The 18,299-nt window shown below is 62.4% G+C and overlaps 1 protein-coding gene across 1 annotated transcript in view; it reads right to left on the reverse strand.

The window, feature by feature from the left end:
* The window catches only part of NOTCH1 (notch receptor 1), a 43,502-nt gene extending 33,073 nt beyond the window's left edge, over nucleotides 1-10,429 (reverse strand). The window contains exons 1-2 of the mRNA XM_077851414.1: nucleotides 10,289-10,429; nucleotides 8,587-8,668 (exon numbers count right to left, since the gene is read on the reverse strand). Coding sequence (XP_077707540.1) covers nucleotides 8,587-8,668; nucleotides 10,289-10,349 — 143 coding nt within the window. The 5' untranslated portion in view covers nucleotides 10,350-10,429. The remainder of the gene's footprint in view (nucleotides 1-8,586; nucleotides 8,669-10,288) is intronic.
* Between the last annotated feature and the right edge of the window lie 7,870 nt (nucleotides 10,430-18,299).

An 18,299-nucleotide genomic window follows, 5' to 3' on the forward strand; every position in this document is an offset into this window, starting at 1 on the left:
CACTGCCTCGCTGAGCCCCGGGCCACAGGCAGATGTCTTGACGTGTGGCCCGGCCTGGCCTCCCCACCTGGCTCCCAGCAGACGGGCTGAGGCCGCCCTGCCCTCCCTGCCCTCATTCTGACCACCAGACAAAGGGAGGGGAAGTTAAGGGGGGGGAAGCCCCGCCCTGTGAGAGCCAAGGCCCTGTCAGACAGGTGGAGGCGCCCTCCAGCTGACCCGGAAGGCGCAGAGGTAGTCAGCTCACCCAGAGGGAGGGAAGACGAGGCCCCAGGGGAGGGGTGATGGGCGGCAGGACCATCCCCACCACAGGGCCTGAGCTCTGCTCTCTTACTGAAAAGCCGTCAGGGAAAAACACAAACTCAAAACCCTGGCTTCTTCCCCAAACCTCTCATTTCCAGTAACTGCAGTTTCCGCTCACCAGCAAACGACGCAGAGGAAATGGTGGGAGGCAGGTCCCCAGCCCCAGGACGGGCCTGCTGTGCAAGCCTGGACAGACCTTTACAGAGGCCACCAGCTGCTGCTCCCCCTGCCCCTGTCCTTCGGGGACTCCTCCTAACCCCCTCGCCCCCACCTCCTTGCCCCTGCCCCGCTGCTCCTCTGCAGCCTGGCCCGACTGGTGGGGGGCCTGTGCGGCTCCCTCCCAGCAACTTTCTGTCCTGGGCCCCCAGCTTGGCACAAGTGGGGGCAAACAGGACCCTGCCCCCCCCCCCCCCCCCCAGCAGGCTCTGGAAGCCAGATGGTTCACAGCTCACAGCGGGTCTAGCCAGGCACTGGGTTCTGGCTCCTGGGCAGACGCCTGTGGCTCAGCTGTGACACAGACCGGGCCACGACCAACCGAGGGGTGAAGGCAGCAGGAAGCCAGCAGCTGAGTTACTGCCCAGGCCAGGACAGGTCTCCAGGGGATGGAGCAGCCGAGGGCCGGAGGGCCCCCCGCCGTCACTTCCTGCCATCCTGCCGCATGACCCCCATGTGGCTCCCAGAATTCTCAGGGTGAGTGGGTGGGTGGGTGGGTGGGTGGGGGTGTCTCACAGGTTCTGTGGCCACTCAAACCCCAGCCGTCCCAGGCCCGCTGCTGTCACAGGGGGATGAACATGACCTCTGCTTGGCTCTGCCCGTTGGGGAGTAGTTTGCTCAGGAAATCAGCAGTGTCAACAGAGCAACAAGAGGACCGTTTAGCGGCTTAAAACCCCAACTAAGTGCAGCACTGGGGACGACCCACCACTGATGGCCACACACCCCCTCCCCAGGTAAGCAGGGACCACTGGGCACAAGGTCTCTCACAAACTCGTGAGAATGTGGCCAGGACGTGTTCAGCCCCAGGCCCACATGGCACACGGCCACTTCTCTGGTGAGCATCTCTGTGACCTCCAGCCGATCATAGTGGCACCCACCCGGCGCCCAGCCATCTCTGAGCCACCTGTGTATGCGTTGCCAGGCGAGCTGGCAGGTATCCCGTGGGTGGTCGAGGGACCCCATCTTGGCAGGGTGAGCTCTCTGGGTGAATGGTCCAAAGCAGCATTTGGGCCAGTGCTGTATGGGGCCTCCCACATGGAGGCCGGGCTGGGGGCTGGCAGCTGTGTCTGAGGGACGCTGGGGTTTGGGAACTGCAAGTGTGCAAGCTGGGCTGCCCCCCAGCAAGGCCCACTGGAAACCAGGACCCCAGGTGCTTCTTCCTGGAAGCTGTGAGCCCCACAGAGAGCTGCCTCCGTTGCTGGGGGAAGGAGGGCCTGGGTCTGACCTCCATAGAAAGCCCCCAGCCAGCAGCCCAGGAGAGCTCAGGACCCATAGCACAACAAATGGCTGTGGGGGCTGGAGGGGGCAGGCTGCCTGCTGAGGGAGGCTCCACCTTCCCCTCAGCATCAGGGAGGAAGCAGGGAGAGGACTTCGCTTATCCTAATTCACTCTAAAGTGCTAATCACTTGCCATCCTGATCCCTGCTGAGCCCTGCCTGGGCTTGGGGGGAAAGTCTGGGGGCCACCTTTGCCAGAACGCTGCCCTCCTAGGAGCAGTGGGTGCAGGGTCAAAAGAACCACTCAGTGGGGAAACAGCAGGGGGAAGTTTCTGCCCCAGAATTCCACGGGTCTCGGAAATGCACAGAAAGGACCCCCCCTCCCAAGGGGATGAGTCAGGATGCTAACACTTCCAAGTAGGCCCAACCAGGAGCCTCTCAGCCAAGGGCCCCCAGCCCACTCTGCTGCCCTACAGGAGACATGGGGCCTCCCTCAGCCCAGAAAGCAACTGGAGGGACTCCACCTGTGTCGCCAAGCAAGGGACCAGGCACCTAGCCCTAGCCCCTCTCACCTTGTGTGGGGCTCAGTGCCCTCAGTAGGGCCACACCTGGTACCTCTGAGCTGACCCTGAGAATCCAGGAAGAGACTGGGAAGCAGTCAGGGGGTGCGGCTGGGGACCAAGGGCCCCAACTGTGCTCCTGCCCTCACCCTCTGCTTGGGGCTGTGCTGCCTGCTGACCTATCCCGCCCCTGTGCTCGACACCCACCCCCTACCCACCCCACCCCCCATGGATGCAGCCCAGGGCTGCAGCAGGCCTGGCACATGCAGGCGGGGAGCCCTCCCCACAGCACCGAGTCTTTCAGGCAGTGGGTGATGAACGCACACACTCTTCTCAGGCCTGCTGTCTGCCCGGGAGTCTGGCTTTGAAACACTGTGTCTCTGCTCCCACATGGTAGGGCCTGCAGCGGCCTTGACACTCCCAGCACCTACTAAATGCTCTGTCAAAGCCCTCCTCCACCACGTCCCTGCAATGCCAGCTCCGCAGCCCCATGTGCCTGGTGGCCCGTGGGAGCAGAGGCTGCAAGTAAACGTGGACCCTGAGCGGGCTGGGACCACGGGCGTGTCCAGCTTTCCTGGGCGACTCCCCAGGGACACGCCAGGGGCACTAGCACTGCTGGCTGGTCACACAGGTCCAGAAAAGAATGCCAGTTTTTCAGGAAGCCATCCAACACCCATTGCCCCCACCTCCTGTGAATGTCAACCCCAGACCGTAAAGGACCTGGGTGCTGGTGCCCTGTGCCAAGCCACCCGTGACAGTCCCGGGCAGGCTGTGCCCTTGCTAGGAGGGCAGAAGCCCTGACGTGGTGTCCAGGCCAGGTGGGCTCACACAGACACACAGCAGCCGCCAGGGCGGGACAGGAAACATCCAGGACGGGTACCTCCAGAGATAGGGAGCAGAGCAGGCCCTGCTAGGGCTGAGCCGCAAGGACGGGATGCACTTTGCGGGGCCAGCCCAGGGGAGGAGCACGCAAGGCTGCAGAGCTGGCACTGCAGGGGTGTGGCGGGAGGAGGGCCATTATGGAGCACTTAGTAGGTGCTGGGCGCAGGCAAGGCCAATGCAGACTTGATGTTTCAGAGCCAGAGAGCAGCCCTGAGGGGAGAGCAGGGGCCGGGGTGGGGGGTGTAGGGCAGGGGGCAAAGCTCTGGAAGCAGACCACGCTGGTGGTGGCACAGCCTTGTAAACGTATTAAATGCCCCTGAATTGCACACTTGCAGTGGCTGAAACAGCAACATTTATGATGCATGTGACTGATCCTGGCACCCCCAAATCTACCTGTCAACCCCCGTGTCCTCGGAGCAGGGCAGGGGGTCAAGGTCCTGAGGAGACCCAGAAGCCTGTTCAGGGAGGGCCTTCCTGGGCCTGCCTGCACTCCTCCAGGACACCTGGGGATCTCTAGCCCCTCCCCAAAAGGCACTCCTTTCCCTGCAGGGAACCCAGAGCTTGGCCCCAGACTGGTAGAACCTGCCCTGGAACCTGCCCTGCCGCATGGCCAGGCCTGACTCCCCAAGGGGTGCCCTCGGCATCCAGGGCTTTACAGGCCCATCCCCAGGTCCTGCTGGGACACTGCTGGGGGGCGATCTCCAGGGGCCACCAAACCCAGCTCCCTCACACACAGAGGGAGAAACTGAGGCCCACGGAGGAGATATGTGTCTGAGGGGGCACAGCCAAGCAGAGCCAGGCTGGGCCCACGTCTTCCATCAGCCCTGTCAAGCCTCGGCTGTCTCAGGGCACTTCAGGACCAGCAGACACATCCGGACCTACAGTCATGAGACCCTAAAGCTGGCCGCCCCCTGAAGCCTCTGGGAAGTTATGGATGTGCCTGAACACAAAGGTGAGGGCTGATGTAAGCTGGCTTCAGATCCCCACCCCCACCCCGGCCTCTCCCCTTGTCGGCCTCAGTTTTTCCCACCTGTAAACTGGCTTTAAAGGAAGAGACAAGCAGAGCTGGCCACCCCCTGGAGGGGGTGTGGGCCAGTTGAGTAATGTCTGCCAGGGGTTTTATGAGGCCGGATAAAAGCAGCTGTCTGTGCGTGGAGTTATTACTGTTACGTTGTTGAGGAAAGCAATCTAGATGCTCAATCAGCTCTGCAAAGCCACATCCTTTCACTATTTATAGACAAGACATGAAACAGGAAAGGTGCCCTCCCCACCCCAGAAGGGTGCAAGCCCTGGGCCCAGCACTGCCTGGGGGGCCCCACTGGCCAGCCAGGCTCCCCTACCCGCCAATGGCACAGTTAAGAGGGGCCAGTGCTGGCTCCCGGGGGGTCCTGGCTCTATGCCCTGGTGCTGGGGACGTGGAGCAGGGTCATCCCGCGGGCCCCTCTCCTGCCGCCAGCTGCTGGGGGTCCCCACACCCAGACCGTGCCTCCCGCGTCCCGCTGAAGGGCTGCTCCTCTGTCAACTGCTGGCCCGGCTCCACCCTCTTCCTGCTAAGGGCATAGTTTCCTTTCTCTTTTACAAAACAGATATTTATTTTCAGTGGGAAAACTGTTAGCTGCTGTTCAGGGGCTGGGCCTGGCCCCAGGAGGCGTCCTCCTTCCAAGGAGGTATGTCCTTGACATCTCCCGCACAAAGCAGGTGGGTAGAGGAACGGGTCTGGCTCACACTGGGTTAGGTGTCTAGCACATGTGTTTCTACCCGGGGCCCGGAGGCCCCAGCAAGGCAGACGCAGAGGAAACCCCACAGCAACTGTGAGCGTTGGCCTGTTCCTCCCCCAAGACTCCCAGGTGACTCAGTGGAAACTGCCGACCCAGGACCCAGGTGACAGGAGCCCAGGGCCGATGGCCAAGTCACTTCCCCCACCCCGCCCCCCAGCCTCTGAACCTCCTCTTGGAAAGGGAAGTCGTCCATTGGCTTCCTTGAACAGTGGCCAGGGACAGCTTGGGGCCGCGGTTAGGATCGCAGGTGTCGGGGACAGGGAGAGGCAGCGCCAGGTACCACTCTGCACTCCACAACCTTGGTAGGACACCCATGTGGTGCCACAGGCTTGCTAGGGGCCATGTCAGGCCTGGGTCGGGCTGCCCCGCCCACGGCGCTTACCTCTGCCTGACTAGTCACACCCACGTGCTGTCGTCTGCTGCCCCACAAAGTCACCTCCACGAGGGCCGGGGCTGTCTGACCTGAGCCCCAGAGCCGACGCCCAGGGCACAGCCCAGCACGTGGCGGCACTCAACAGCCTCTTTGGAAAAAAGCAAAGAGAAGCACGGGGCAGAGCCAAGGCCATGGTGATGAACACCACGCCTCAGAGTCAAGGAGCCCTCCCCAGGCAGCACCTCCTGGGTTCTCTGAATTAACTCATCCACCAACTAAACATTCGAGAATGAGGATCCTGAAACCAGCCGTGTCAGCTCAAAAGGAGAAGGCAGGGAGGCCAGAGGGGCACGGACCCTGGTGGCGGGGGCCTGAAGCTCGCCGCTCTTATGCAATCCCCGCACCATGGCAGAGATCAAACGTGGGTCAGCCGCATATTACAGATGGGGAGTCAGAGTTCAGGTGACCTGATGACCCGGGGTCACAGACCTGGTGGGTGGTGGGGCCAGACCTCAAGGATGGGATGATCCCAAGCTAACGGTCACCACCGGCCACCCAGCTGGCCATCCCTCCCAGGTGCTTACCCTGCTTCTGCGATTGCCTGGAAGACGCCCCAGGGGAGGAGACTTCCCTGCAGGTAGGGGGACTCTCTTAGCCACTCTGGGGCCCCAACGCAGGTCCGGGCAGCTACTCTGAGCCTTTCACACCGAGAATGCATGCTCACCCAGACAACAGTCCCTTCAGGCCTCTCCCTCCCTCAAACAAAAGAGGGGCCCCACTTGAGCATCCCCCCCTGTGCACTGACAGGCCTGGCGAGGGCTGTGATGACCACCTTGGGCCCACCTGCAGGGCCACCGCATATGGCAGCTGTCCAGAAACAGCATTCTGCCCATAGGGACAGGCAGCCCTTGGTCTGCCATGCCTCAGCCACCTGGTGACATCCTGGGAAGGCGTTCACACCAATCCTGAGCCCTGCAGCCACCTAACAGGTGGCTTCTGGGGGAAGGTTCCTTCTTTTTGGGGTGGAAACATGATTCACCAGGTACTAACACGCTTGGCCCTGTGACACCACCGTTTCCCACATCTGATCCATAGGGAGCCAGCAAACCAACCCAAAACGTCAAAAAGCTTCCTGAGAGTCCAGGATGAGCACTACAGAATTAGAACTCATACTCTCAGGTTGGCACCCTAACACCTTTGAGAAAAGAAGGTGCTTTGCTGCTCAGCCAGGAGAGTGGGGCCTCCCACACTGGCAGATGTTCTGGGGTCTCAAGGGAACAGAAGGTCCCAGCAGAGGGCACAGGCCACGGGGCAGAGGGAACCACGGCCCCTCACAGCAGTGGCCACAAGTGGCCTCTCCATGGCGGGGCCTGGCTGGAACCCTGTCCCCGCTCTGGTCCCTGGCCTCCAACACAGTGCCACCCAGAGGTAGGGCCTCTGAGGATGGTGCTTCCGTTCCGCCTTTTAAGTGGATCTGTGGGGTGTGCACAATGGGGTCTCTGTGGGCCGAGTTTGGCTGAGTGCCAGGCGGGACTGAGGCAGGCTTCCCGCCAAGGAGAGGGGGGAGCACCAGGCCCCGGGGAAGAGACAAGGCCAGCACCAAAGCCCTGAGCAGTGGCCAGGCTTGGGCAGGCAGGCTCTAGGATTGAGGGGCAGGAGAACATGCTGCACTATTGCCCTGTCCCCTTGAAGTGTCTCACTCCAATGCCAAGGAGGGGGCTGCAATAGCCTGCACCCCAAGGCATCCGCTTGTGGCCCAGGCTCAGCCCCCAGACACCCCAGTGTCCCCTGGGGCTGAGCTGTCCCTGCTCCTCCTCGGTGGCAGAGATAGGAGACCACTCCCACCCTCCCCAGCACAGCACCCCTCCTGCCTTCCCAAAGCGCTCGGCAGAAGTACAGAGACCCCCCCCACGCCCCATGGGTGAGCGGGCAGCCAGAGCAGGCACAGGGCCGGCGGGAAGGGAGTCGTGCATTCTGGGAAGCCACGCATAATTAATCACACGGCATTAATCCGCCTCCCAACAATAGCCGCTGCGCTTCCCCTGAATCCCAGCTGTCGGTCTCTGAATGAAAGGAAACAAGATTTAGGGCATCAAGCGTCGGTGAGGCTTCTGGAGGAAAAGAAAAAGGCCCCAAAAAAGCAAAAAAAAAAAAAAAAAAAAGTAGTGTGCATTCATTAGCGTCTGACAAAGACACAATCCTCTTTGTCTATTAAACTGCTCACAGACCTGTTTAATTGGCTTCAGTTTGGGGAGGGTGGGGGCAGCGAAGGAGGGGCTGCCTGCCCACGGGCCAAGGGTTGTCAAGGGAAGGGGCCCTCGGCAGTGGGAATGCAGCACGCTGAGGAGGACCCAGGACTGGCTGGGGAGCCCTTGCTTCCTTTGTGCGCCCCCCACCCCCCGCCCTGCACCCCGGCGGGAGGAGGGGACCTTTTTCCAGCCACCAAGCACCTCCTCATAGTCCCATCAAGGAAGAAGTCAAGCTGAAGGGCACCAGCCGCAACAGAAAAACTTTGGTGAGGCCGCTGCGCAGGGGCAGGCAGGGCACACAGGCGAGGGTGCATGGGCAGGCAGGGTGCGGACTCTAACAGGACTCCCCGCCCGAGGCGGGGGCGCCCCCGCAGGACACACACATTCCCACTCCAGCTGCGGACCAGCCCAGCAGGTGATGGGCCGGATGGCAGCAGGGCTGAAGCTACAGATGCCAAGACAAAGACCAAGCTCTGGCAGGTACACTCCCACCCACCCCTAACCTATGAGATGGGCTCCCGAAGAGTTCCCCAACCTCACCTGAGGTTGGAGAGGGGGTGCTAGAGGCCGCAGAGGGCCCAGAGGGGTCGGGCTGAAACAGCCCATTTCTGTGAGGGTCAGCACTGGCTGATCTTCGGGAGGCACCCCTATGGGCAGGGCTTCTCTAAAGGTCCACAGCCTCCCCTGGCAGGGCAGTCGTTTCTCAGAGACTTTAGGAAGAAACGGGGTACTGGGAATCCCCACCTAGCACCCCAGGAGTCCAAGGTGGTGCACAAGGCGTGCTCGAACCTCCAGCGGCCAGACCAGCTCCACACGCAACATAATTGCTGGTGATTAAGTAATTGCCAGACTTTGTCCAATAAAAGTAGCACGTGACCGCGCCCAGCCTTCTGGGCCATCTCCAGAAGACAATGGCCTAGTGTTCTGTCCCTGCTGGCCCCTGCTGCAGAAGGCAGGGGCTCTGCTCCCGACAAAAGCAACAGGTCCCCACAGGGGCGCAGGGGTGCGTACTCACACACAGGCTTCTGTGCCGTTGAGGAACACTTCACACTTCCCGCCATTCAAGCAGCTCTCACTGGGCTGGGAACATCGCAGACCTGGGAGGGGCGAGGCAAGAGATCAGCCTGGGTGGCACAAGGGCCCTCAGCCCAGGGAAAGGCCCACCCCAAGGGGTACAGCAGCCCCTCACCTAGACAGCTCTGCCTCATCACGGGGTTGCTGGGGGCAGGGGACCTCAGGAACCCTCCCAAATGGGGACCCCAAAGGGCTTCCACATTCTGCCCAGAGTTCTGTAGTCAGAAACGGGGCGGGGGGGGGGGAGGGCAACAGGTTGGCAGGGTGGCAGGTGGACAGGTCATGCTCCATATGGGCCAAGGAGGCCTGAAATGCCATCTGGACAACAATGAAGGGAATCTGAGATGTCCCTGGGCCACTCTTCCAAACTCTGCACCCCCAACCCATCTTCAACGGGGAGCCCAACTGGGCTGGGGCCCCTATCCAGCCACCAAGATTGTCTTGCAGTTCAAACATGTTCTGGGAGGGGGCGGTGCTGAGGGGTGGGGTGGCCACACTGCCCCCCACCCCAGCTCGTGGGAAAAGGCGACAGCTGCAAAGCTCAACGCCCCGCCCGCCGAAAAAGCGCCAGCCTCGGAATCAGAGCAGCCCATTGTCAACAGGGCCGCCTCCTGGGGCAGTGGGGCTGCACCTCGGGGACCCGGAGCCGCCTCCAGGACACCCAATACCTGCTCTGCGTCGGTCACCCCCAGATACACCCAGGGGAGGAGGATGGAGATGCCCTATTTGGAAAGAATTCGACCCCATTCCCAAGAAGGGATTAATCCAGTCGTTCCCTCCCCGTGGTACCAGCGACCTGTGAATTAAGCCCCTTGGGGGGGGGGGGTGCAGGTACGGGATGTGACTTGGAACCCCACCTTCTGGAAGCAGGGAGCTAATTCTCCCCACGAACTTTCAGGGGAAGAGAGGACTCAGTTACCACCGGATCCCTGATGTGAAGTGGAGAGAGAAGCGTTCCTTCTCCACGGCCTCTCAGCCCTCGCTACATTTCTAAACTTGAACTCCGCAAAGTGAAAGTCAGGCCGGTAGGGGCTGGGTGTTCCGCACCCCGCACCCCCCCCCCCACCGGCAAGCTGCATGGGAGCGGGGACGGGGGTGGCGATCGGGCGTGGGAAGGGGGTGCTGCGTCCTTCCCTCGCCAGCCCTCCCGAGCGCTGAGGCCGCCCGGCCCCACCCGCCCCGCATTGCTCCGTAAGGGCAGCGCCGCGCCTGGACCCCACGCTCCGCGCCCGGCATCCGCGCCCGGCATCCGCCCCCGGCGCGGGCCAGAGGCGACGAAAAAGATAAATGGTCCCCAAAGCAACAGGAAACCAAAACCGACTCGATTCAAATCGAAAAGGAGTAGGCAGCCAGCCCGCCTGCCCCGGCGGCAAGCCCCACGCGTGGCTGACGGAGGGCGAGCCCAGGGCTGGGCCCGCCGGGGTCCCAGGCGCTCCGAGCGCCCCGCGCCCGGCTTCCTTCACACCGGCTCCGCGCGCGGGCGGCGCGAGCCCTTCCCGTCGGTCCTTCTCCTGCGCCCGGGGTCGCCCCGCGCCCCTCTCCCGCCCCTGCCGCCGGCTCCGGGCCGGCCGGGGCGCGCGCGTAGGCGCCGCCAAAGTTTCCGGAGGGCGCAGAAAGTTGCGGGCTCGCGGGCGGGCGCCTACCTCGTGCGGCGAGCGCGGGCAGCAGCGCCAGGCAGAGCAGGGGAGGCAGGAGCGGCGGCATGCCTGCCCGCCCGCTGCCCGCTGCCCGCGGCGGCCTCCCGAGCCGGGACAGCGGGGCTGCCGCGCACGGGGCGCGCCGGACGGTCCCACGAGCGGCGGTGGCGGCGGCGGCGGCGGCGGCGGCGGCGGCGGCGGCGGCGGCGGCGGCGGCTCCCGGCTTCCCGGCTTCCCGGCGGGCGGGCGGGCGGGCGACGCGGGGCCCTCGCGGCCTCGGGCCCGGCTCGCGCCCCGGCTCGTTCCTCCGCTGCGCTCGCGCCCGTGCCCGCGCCCCGCGCCCCTGCGCTCCCTCCCGCGGCCGAGGCACTAGTGAGGCGCAGGCCGCGGTGCGCTCCGCCCCCCCTCCGGCCCCGCCCCTCGGGCCCGCCCTGCCGATCCCTCCGCACCCCTCGCCCTCGCCCTCGCCGGCTGCGCCCCTGCGTGCCCCGCGACCTCCCCGCGTCTCCCCGCAGCTGGGCGCGCCTCGAACGCCCGGGCCCCCGGGGGCCGGGGGCCGCGGCGGGGCGAAGGGGCGTCGGAGGTCGGACCTAGGGACTACTTCTTGTTCGAAAGTTTTCAGCGGCAAAAAGTTTGGTTCAGGACTGCGGAAGGATCCGCCTCTGACTTACGCCGCGCTCGGCGACAATTGACAAAGATTTGCATCTCAATAGCCGAGGAGGTGCGAGCTGAGTGGGGCGAGTGGGGCCTAAGGGTACGTGCGCGGCTGAGGAGCTGGAGGAGCGGCCAAGGCCTGTGGGGGACCCGGGGCCGTGACTGGAGCTCGGGGAGGACTCGTGCCCCCGCGGCCGTAGGGAAGCCCCCGACCCAGGGGCTCAGGTCCCCGTGGCGAGCCTCCAGGAGACAGGCCGGGCACTTGACCCCCAGGGATGGCGGCGCCGGGGCCTCTGTTTCTGGAGAGCGCTGGGTGCCCCAGTGAAACCACCTCGGGCCAACGGCTGCCCAACGGACTGCGCTGCTACTACTCCCCCAGGAGGGACCCGCCTCCAGACGCTCTTGCTCGCTGACCAGCCCCTTCTTCGGGCGCCTCCCTTTCAGATGCCCGGCAAGCACACGAGTCCAGCAGACCCTCTGCGAGCCCCAGGGCAGCCCTGGGCCCCTCCCACGTGCTCCTTCCGGATGATTTATTTCTCCGCCACGTTGCCAGATTTGGGCATCCTGTGCCAAGTGGGGTTAAGCTCTGGGCATTCCAGATGCCTGCCACGGCCCCTGCTGAAACCAAAGTTCATGGCCTGGCCCTGGGGACAGACACCCCCATCCCAACAAAGGTTGGTCAGCACCGTGGGAGGAGGTACAACCACCCAGCCGCGCATGCCCACGGCCCTCTGGAGTGGGTGATGCCAGGCTGAGAGGGACCTGGCTGTGTGAAGGGCGGCAGGCCAGAGCACCTGCAGGACTGCAGAGCCTAGAGGCTGGTAGCGCAGTCGCCTTGCAGGGAGACTTGCGATGTAGGTAGAGTGGGATGCCCGGTGGTGGGCAGATTTCACACCTGACTCCTGCCCACTCTTCTTGGCACACCTGTCCTGGAGCGCTGGTGGTGGCTGGGATGCTGTGAGTGCCAGAGGGCCAGCCAGGCCAGGCCAAGACAGCTGCCTGCCTCCTTCCAGAAGCTGGCTGCACAGTGCAGAGCCTGGGGTGACTTCTCTCTCGGCCAGTGCCCGTGACCTGAGGCGCCTGGAGGCTGCAGAGATGTTTATATAACAGCAGCCTGGCAGCCTGGAGGAGCACATTATCCCTACAAGGAAGAGGATGGCTGCAGTCCATCCCTATCCTCCCGTCCCAGCTCATAGACTCAGGGCTCTACCCACTACATCCCTGTCTACTCTTGGGGAAGGACTGAAGGCCTCAGGCTGGGGGGTGCTCCTCCAGGCTGCTCAAGTGCCCTCCACTGGGGGCCTGCATTCTGCCAACAGGCTCCAGGCCAAAGGTTCAGCCCTGGCTTGGGAGCAGGTTTTCACCTTCCTGCCTTGGAACAGCTCTGGAGAGAGGGGAGGAGGGAGCCCTGGAGGGAGGAGGGGAGGGGAAGTCCTGGGGGAGGGGAGCCTTACCTGGGTCTGCCAAGCTGTGCCAGCTCTGCTCTGGGCCTCACCCGGGAGCTGGGTGCTCTCATTAGCCCATGGTGGACAGGACAGCCGGGCTTGCCAGGCTTCCCAGGCTTCTGACCCCTGGGCCATCTGCTGCCTTGGGCACCCCAGGGGCAACAGGGGCCAGGGAAACCCCAGGCAAACCAGAGTGGCTGGGGCAGGGAAGGGCTCGTGCATGGCCTAGGCAGGGGGCTGGCCTGAGATGGATGGGAAGGGGGTGGGCAGGGCCCTGGCATGTGGATGCGAAACTTTTTCATTCACACGTTAGGCTTCAGCTTTTTCTGGCCTTGCCTTCTTGTCTGTCCTGATTCAAGCTTCCCAGGCCAGGGGATTCGAGGGAGGGGAGGGGAAGGGAGGGGAGGGGTTTCCGACCTAGGACCTGTGGATGTTTGGTGCCTGCCACTGGGAGAAACAAGGAAATAGAGGTAGATGAAAGGTGCAGGCCACCCCAGAACCAGATGGAGGGCAGGGGCGGTGTGGAGCTGGATGGGGCGCCTACCTGGCTCAGGATGGGGGCTGAGACAGGGCCGCGGTGGGGATGGGGAATCTGGGAGCCAATAGGGGTGAGGCTGCAGGGCTGGCTTCCAGAGGGGTTACTAGCAGTGTCCAGGGGACCTCAGTTCTTGGTGTCTCCCGGGTCAGCTTGCCAGGCCCTGTTGGAGCTAAGGCCCCCACGCTCTCACCTTAGGCAGACTGACTGACGTGTTCTGCCTGCTGCCTCCATGAATACTAGGGTGCCTTGGGGGGGGGGGTGGGCTGAGGAGGCCATGCTGACATTTGGCCCATTCCTGCCCCCAGCCCCACTTTGAGGGGGTAGTGCGCAGTGGCTGGGTCTGCTTGGGGGATGTGTTTCAAGCTCCCAAGGACTGTAAGCTATAGCAAGGGCTGAGTGTCCTGGTCATGGAGGGCTGTGCTTGTTCCTTCTGGCAGCGATTGGTGTGGTGCTTCTGGTGTCCTTGGACCCCTCGCAGCCCAAGGGGGTTGGGGGAAGGTAAGCACATGCTCCTGATATTTCAGAAAAACTGGGCCAGGACTAGCTCCCTCCTGGTCCGCCCAAGTCTGGGCGCCTGAGGGCTGCGGAGGGCAGTGTGTGCACACTCCCTGCTGTCCTGTATGGTTTGCGGGTGGGGGGCAGCCCACCAGGGAGGGTATGGGTTGCAAGCATCCTAAAGCAGAGGGGAGGGTGCTGAGGGGAGGAGCAAGAGCTCACAAGTTGAGCCATTGGCCTGACCTGGCACGAGGGTGCCCTCCAGAGTGACTGTGGGAAGATTCCAGAACACAGGAGAAGGTCCTCACTCACCACCTTTGAAGTTCATTGTAAAACATACCTGACCTGCTTGTGATGAGAGCCCAGGGGCCTGAGGAGCGTCCAGCCTGTTCCCCACCCGTTACAAGCCCTGGGCCCTGACAGATGCTCCCCCCGTCCCCCCCTGGGCCTCAGTCCCTCCTTTGCCAAGTCTTTTCTAAAGTCCTATCTAGGGCAGCCCTGGTGGTGCAGCGGTTTAGTGCCGCCTGCAGCCTGGGGTGTGATCCTGGAGACCCTGGATCGAGGCCTACGTCAGGCTCCCTGCATGGAGCCTGCTTCTTCCTCTGCCTGTGCCTCTGTCTCTCTCTCTCTGTCTCTATGAATAAACAAATAAAATCTTTAAAAAAATGAATAATAAAAAGATAAAGTTTTCTATCTACTCAGCCCAGGGTGTGATCCTGGAGACCCAGGATCGAATCCCACGTCAGGCTCCCTGCATGGATGGAGCCTGCTTCTCCTTCTGCCTGTGTCTGTGCCTTTCTCTGTGTGTCTCTCATGAATAAATAAATGAAATCTTTAATAAATAAATAATAAAGTCCTATCTACTTTTTTCTACTGAAGACCAACCAGGAGCATTTCCCAGAAGTTTGAGTGTTTTCCCAAGGTGTGGATGTAGTGGCTCCATGATGTGGCTTCAGGTGGACAGGCCAGGGCTAGCTACCCGGTCCTGAGCAGGACGCTGGGCTCCGGCAGCACATCGCCACGTGGGGGGTATGCGTGGGGGGCTCTACTGGCTTCTTGCAGTGCTTTCCTTCGGGCAGACCTTGGAGGGCCCCCCTGTTCTGAGGAGGTAGGGCATAGGTGAGGGCCTAGAGCTTGCCCCTGGCACTTCATGCAGGGGTCCCCAGGCCCAGGTGTGCACCTAGCCATCTGCAGGAGGAACAGACCAGCCAGGCTTACCTGCAGGTGCTGGGCATCTGCCCAGGGCCAGTCTGCATGGGTCAGTTCCCCACCCTGCTGTCTGCACATCTTGTCCTCTGCAGATATGACTCCTCCCTCCTTAGCCTCCTCCAGGAAGCCATCCAGGGGCACTTGGGATGATCCCTGCACTAGATCATCTAGGGAGTGTGCAGTCATAGACCTGTCCCTGTAGCTCCCGGTCCACCACAGATGCAGCTATGACTCCCAGGACTGTGGGGCTCTGCTGGGGGCCCTGCCTGTTGGTGGGGGGCTTGTATGCCTAGCTCCCCTGGGGCCATGGCTTGGGAGCCCCACTGCCTCTTGTCAGCACAGGCCGGGGGTCAGCTCCCTCCTGCCTGTGAGGTCCAGGGAGGAGAGCTGGCATCTTGGAGGCAGGCCCCAGAGCCTGGGGAGCATGTTATGCCCGGGCAAGTCCCCTAACAGGTAGCTTGCCTCCCTGAGCAGGTGTGCTCGTGAGAACAGGCTGGTGTGGCCTCTGAGGGCCACAGGACTTGTCGTTTGAGAAATAGGCTGTAGGGCAGCCAAAGCAGTACTGACCCAACAGAGACCACCTGCCACTCTCAGCAGTCCCCGGACTGCTCCGAGAGGAAACCCCAACTTCAGGTGGCCCTGGGCATGGTATCCCAAGCCCTGAGAAGGAGGAGCCCCAGCCCCAGAAGGATCAGGCCCCCAGATCCCCTCAGCAGTTCACAGACCTGGGACTGAGCCCAGCCGGGCCTCGGGTTGGGGTCACTCAGGGTTTGGTGGCTCACATCTGGTGCTCCTCAGAGGCCAAGACTCCAAGGAGGAGGCCCTGTAGGGACTCCGGGGGCCTTGTTTGGGGGCTGAGAGAATCAGAGGAGCTTGGCAGAGGAGGGACATGGTGGGGGCAGGTTCCGAGAAGGCTCCAGCGCTCAGAGGTGAGCCCTGCAGGCAGGGGCTGACGGAGGGGCATAGGCCCCCCAATGGGGAAACTGTCACCATGCCCATCTGATGAACAGGGCACCAATGTTCTGAGTGAGCTTGCAGAGTCCAGCCTGGCCCCGGGGTCTGCCCACACCAGGCCTCATCCCGTGGGACCCAGGGCCCTACAGAACCTGCAGGGGATAAGTGGGGGCTCCAAGGAGGACAGCTCTGAGGACCTTCCCCCTGCCCAGCCCTGTTGGCCGCAGCCCAGAACTTTCTCCAAAAAGAAAGGGCCCCAGGGGACGAAACTGCTTGGCCCCACCCCTCAGGCTCTGGGTAGAAACGGAGCTTGCACGGGCCTGAGTCACTCAAGGAAAAGCCAGCCACTGGAGTCCCTCCTCCCTCTCCCCCACCTCCCTCCTCCCTCCCTCCGTCCTTGCCTCCTCCTCCCTCCCTTTCTTCCTTTCTGGGGTTAAAAATAGCTGCAAATTTCCCTTTAAAAGTAAGTGCACTTTAATTTTTCAAGAGAAGAAATGCTCGAGAGGGGCCAAGAGCCCCTGCAGACCAGACCGCTGACAACGAACTGGCCCTGCGCCCCCACACCCCCAGCTCCGCCCCATGCCTCCCCCCCCAGTGCCCCCGCCTCCTGGCCCAGGTGGGGCTCCGCCATCCTTGGCTTGGCCTGTTTCTCAGGGCTGCCTGGCTCCCTCCCGTTTGCTCCGGACACATTTAAACATGTTGAGAACTTCCGTCCTCCCCCACCCCACCCCACCCCCACCCCCACCCCCGTTAGAGGCGAGTGGGGCTGGAAATGGTGATTTGGGTTACAGGGCGCCCAGGGACTTGCGTTTCTGAAGTAACACGGAGCACAAACATTAGCAGGTACGGCACATCTGTGAGTTATTTCCATGTCTCCAAGGGGAAAGGGAAAAAAACCCTGACCGTCCTTAAGTGAGACCAGAATTCTTCTATATTTTTGCCTTGACAGCTAAGGAAAAAATTTGCCAAAAACCAGAGGCGCTGCTGAGTGTTGGCGTGGGAATGTTAGTTTAGTCAGACTTGCTCTGGGCCATTTAAATAAAAACAGGCACTTTGGTGGCAAATTCCAGGGGGATGTGCCTGGGACTGGAGCTCTGCGCCCAGAAAGGGGGTTTTGTGACCTCCCTCCCTCCTACCCTGGGCTCTTTCTCTTGCTCCTCCAGCCTCTTTATCATCACAATCAGCGTTTCACTGGCAAACATTTGGTGCAATAATTTTCAAAAATCAGCAAGGAAAGTCAAGTCTTTCATGTGGTCTGGAGTGCGTTGGCCCAGCTGGAGGAGAGGGCTCCGAGCCCTCCCCCTCCCCAGCCCCGAGCTGTCTCTCTGGTTGCTTCAGCCACCTGGGGGTCTTTGCACAGCTTAAATCAGTGCGGCCATCACCAGGGGCAGAGGGAGGATGTGCCAGCCAGCAGGCTGAAATGGGGTTAGATGTGTGTCCCCTAGGGGCCACTGTCCTGCCTGGTCCAGGACTCTGGGGACCTGCTTTCAGGCCAGCACCCTGCTGGGGTGGGGGCGGTGTGTGGGCAGAGCACTCACCCTGCGGGCACACTGCACTGTGGCTGCCCTGTGAGGCTGGGCAGGGAGGGACGAGCTGGTTTTGTCACTTACTGGTTCCCTTACAGAAAAGGAGAGCTGGTGCCCCGAGGGCAGGGCTGGGGAGGGGTGACCTAGGCTCTGCTGGTGTAGGGTGAGAGGGTGCATGGGGCGGTGGCTGCCCTTGTGCTGCCCACCTGGCAGCAAGCTGGGAAGTCCCTCTGCACCAGGGGACATTTGGGCGCCAGGAGAAGCAGACTGCTGCCATGCGGGTGACCCCCCCCGCCCCCCCCCCGCCCCCCGTCCCTGGAGGCCCTTGCTCATGAGGCTATATGGCCTCCTTCCCCAGAGCAGGGTCCCTAGCATGGCCGTCCTAATGTCAGCTTCCCACTTAGAACGGTGAGCCTTGGAGTCAATGTGAGAGAACAGGCAGGCTGTCCCTGCCCCTTCACCCCTCCACCCTCCAGCCCACAGCCTGGGCTGGTAGGGGCTCCATGAGCTCCCGTCCATCCGTCCCACACCCCTGCGGAGGGCCTGCTGGTCCCAGGGAACCTGATGCAATGTCTGTGGAGCTGGGAGCCTCACCCAGGCCGGCAGCCCCACAGCTGGTCAGTCCCGTGCTGAATGGCCACCTGAGCTGACCCCAGCCTGGGCAGAGGTACACACTCGGCATGTGGGGCTGGGGGAAGCTATCAGACAGATTGGAACCAGGAGCATTGGTGCTGAGGTCGGGCCATTTGTGCAGCAGTATATGCTCCAGGGGGCAGGGAGAGAGGACAGCAGGGAGGCAGAGTGCTGGGGGAGCCATTCGGGTAGGGGGGTCAGTACCAGAGGTGACCCAGAAGGTGACCCAGGAGCAGAGACCCAGGGAAGCAAGGGGCAGGTGGTGCAGATTCCTGGGGGGAAACATTCTGGCAGAGCAGCTCCCTGCCCTCCCTCCTTTACTGTCCTCACCCACCTCCCTGCTTCCTTGGGGCCCACCGCGGATGCCACAAGGAATTGGTGACCACCCATGCTCCCTGGAGAGCCACAGGCCCGAGGTGGGTCCTTGGATAATCCTGGGGGAATCCACCACTGTCTGCGGCCACGATTCCCTCCCTGGGCTTGGTTCTTTTTTTTTTTTTTTTTTTTTTAAGATTTTTTATTTATTTATTCATGATAGTCACAGAGAGAGGAGAGGCAGAGAC

Source organism: Canis aureus, chromosome 16 (genome assembly GCF_053574225.1).
Source record: "Canis aureus isolate CA01 chromosome 16, VMU_Caureus_v.1.0, whole genome shotgun sequence".
Lineage (NCBI taxonomy): Eukaryota > Metazoa > Chordata > Mammalia > Carnivora > Canidae > Canis > Canis aureus.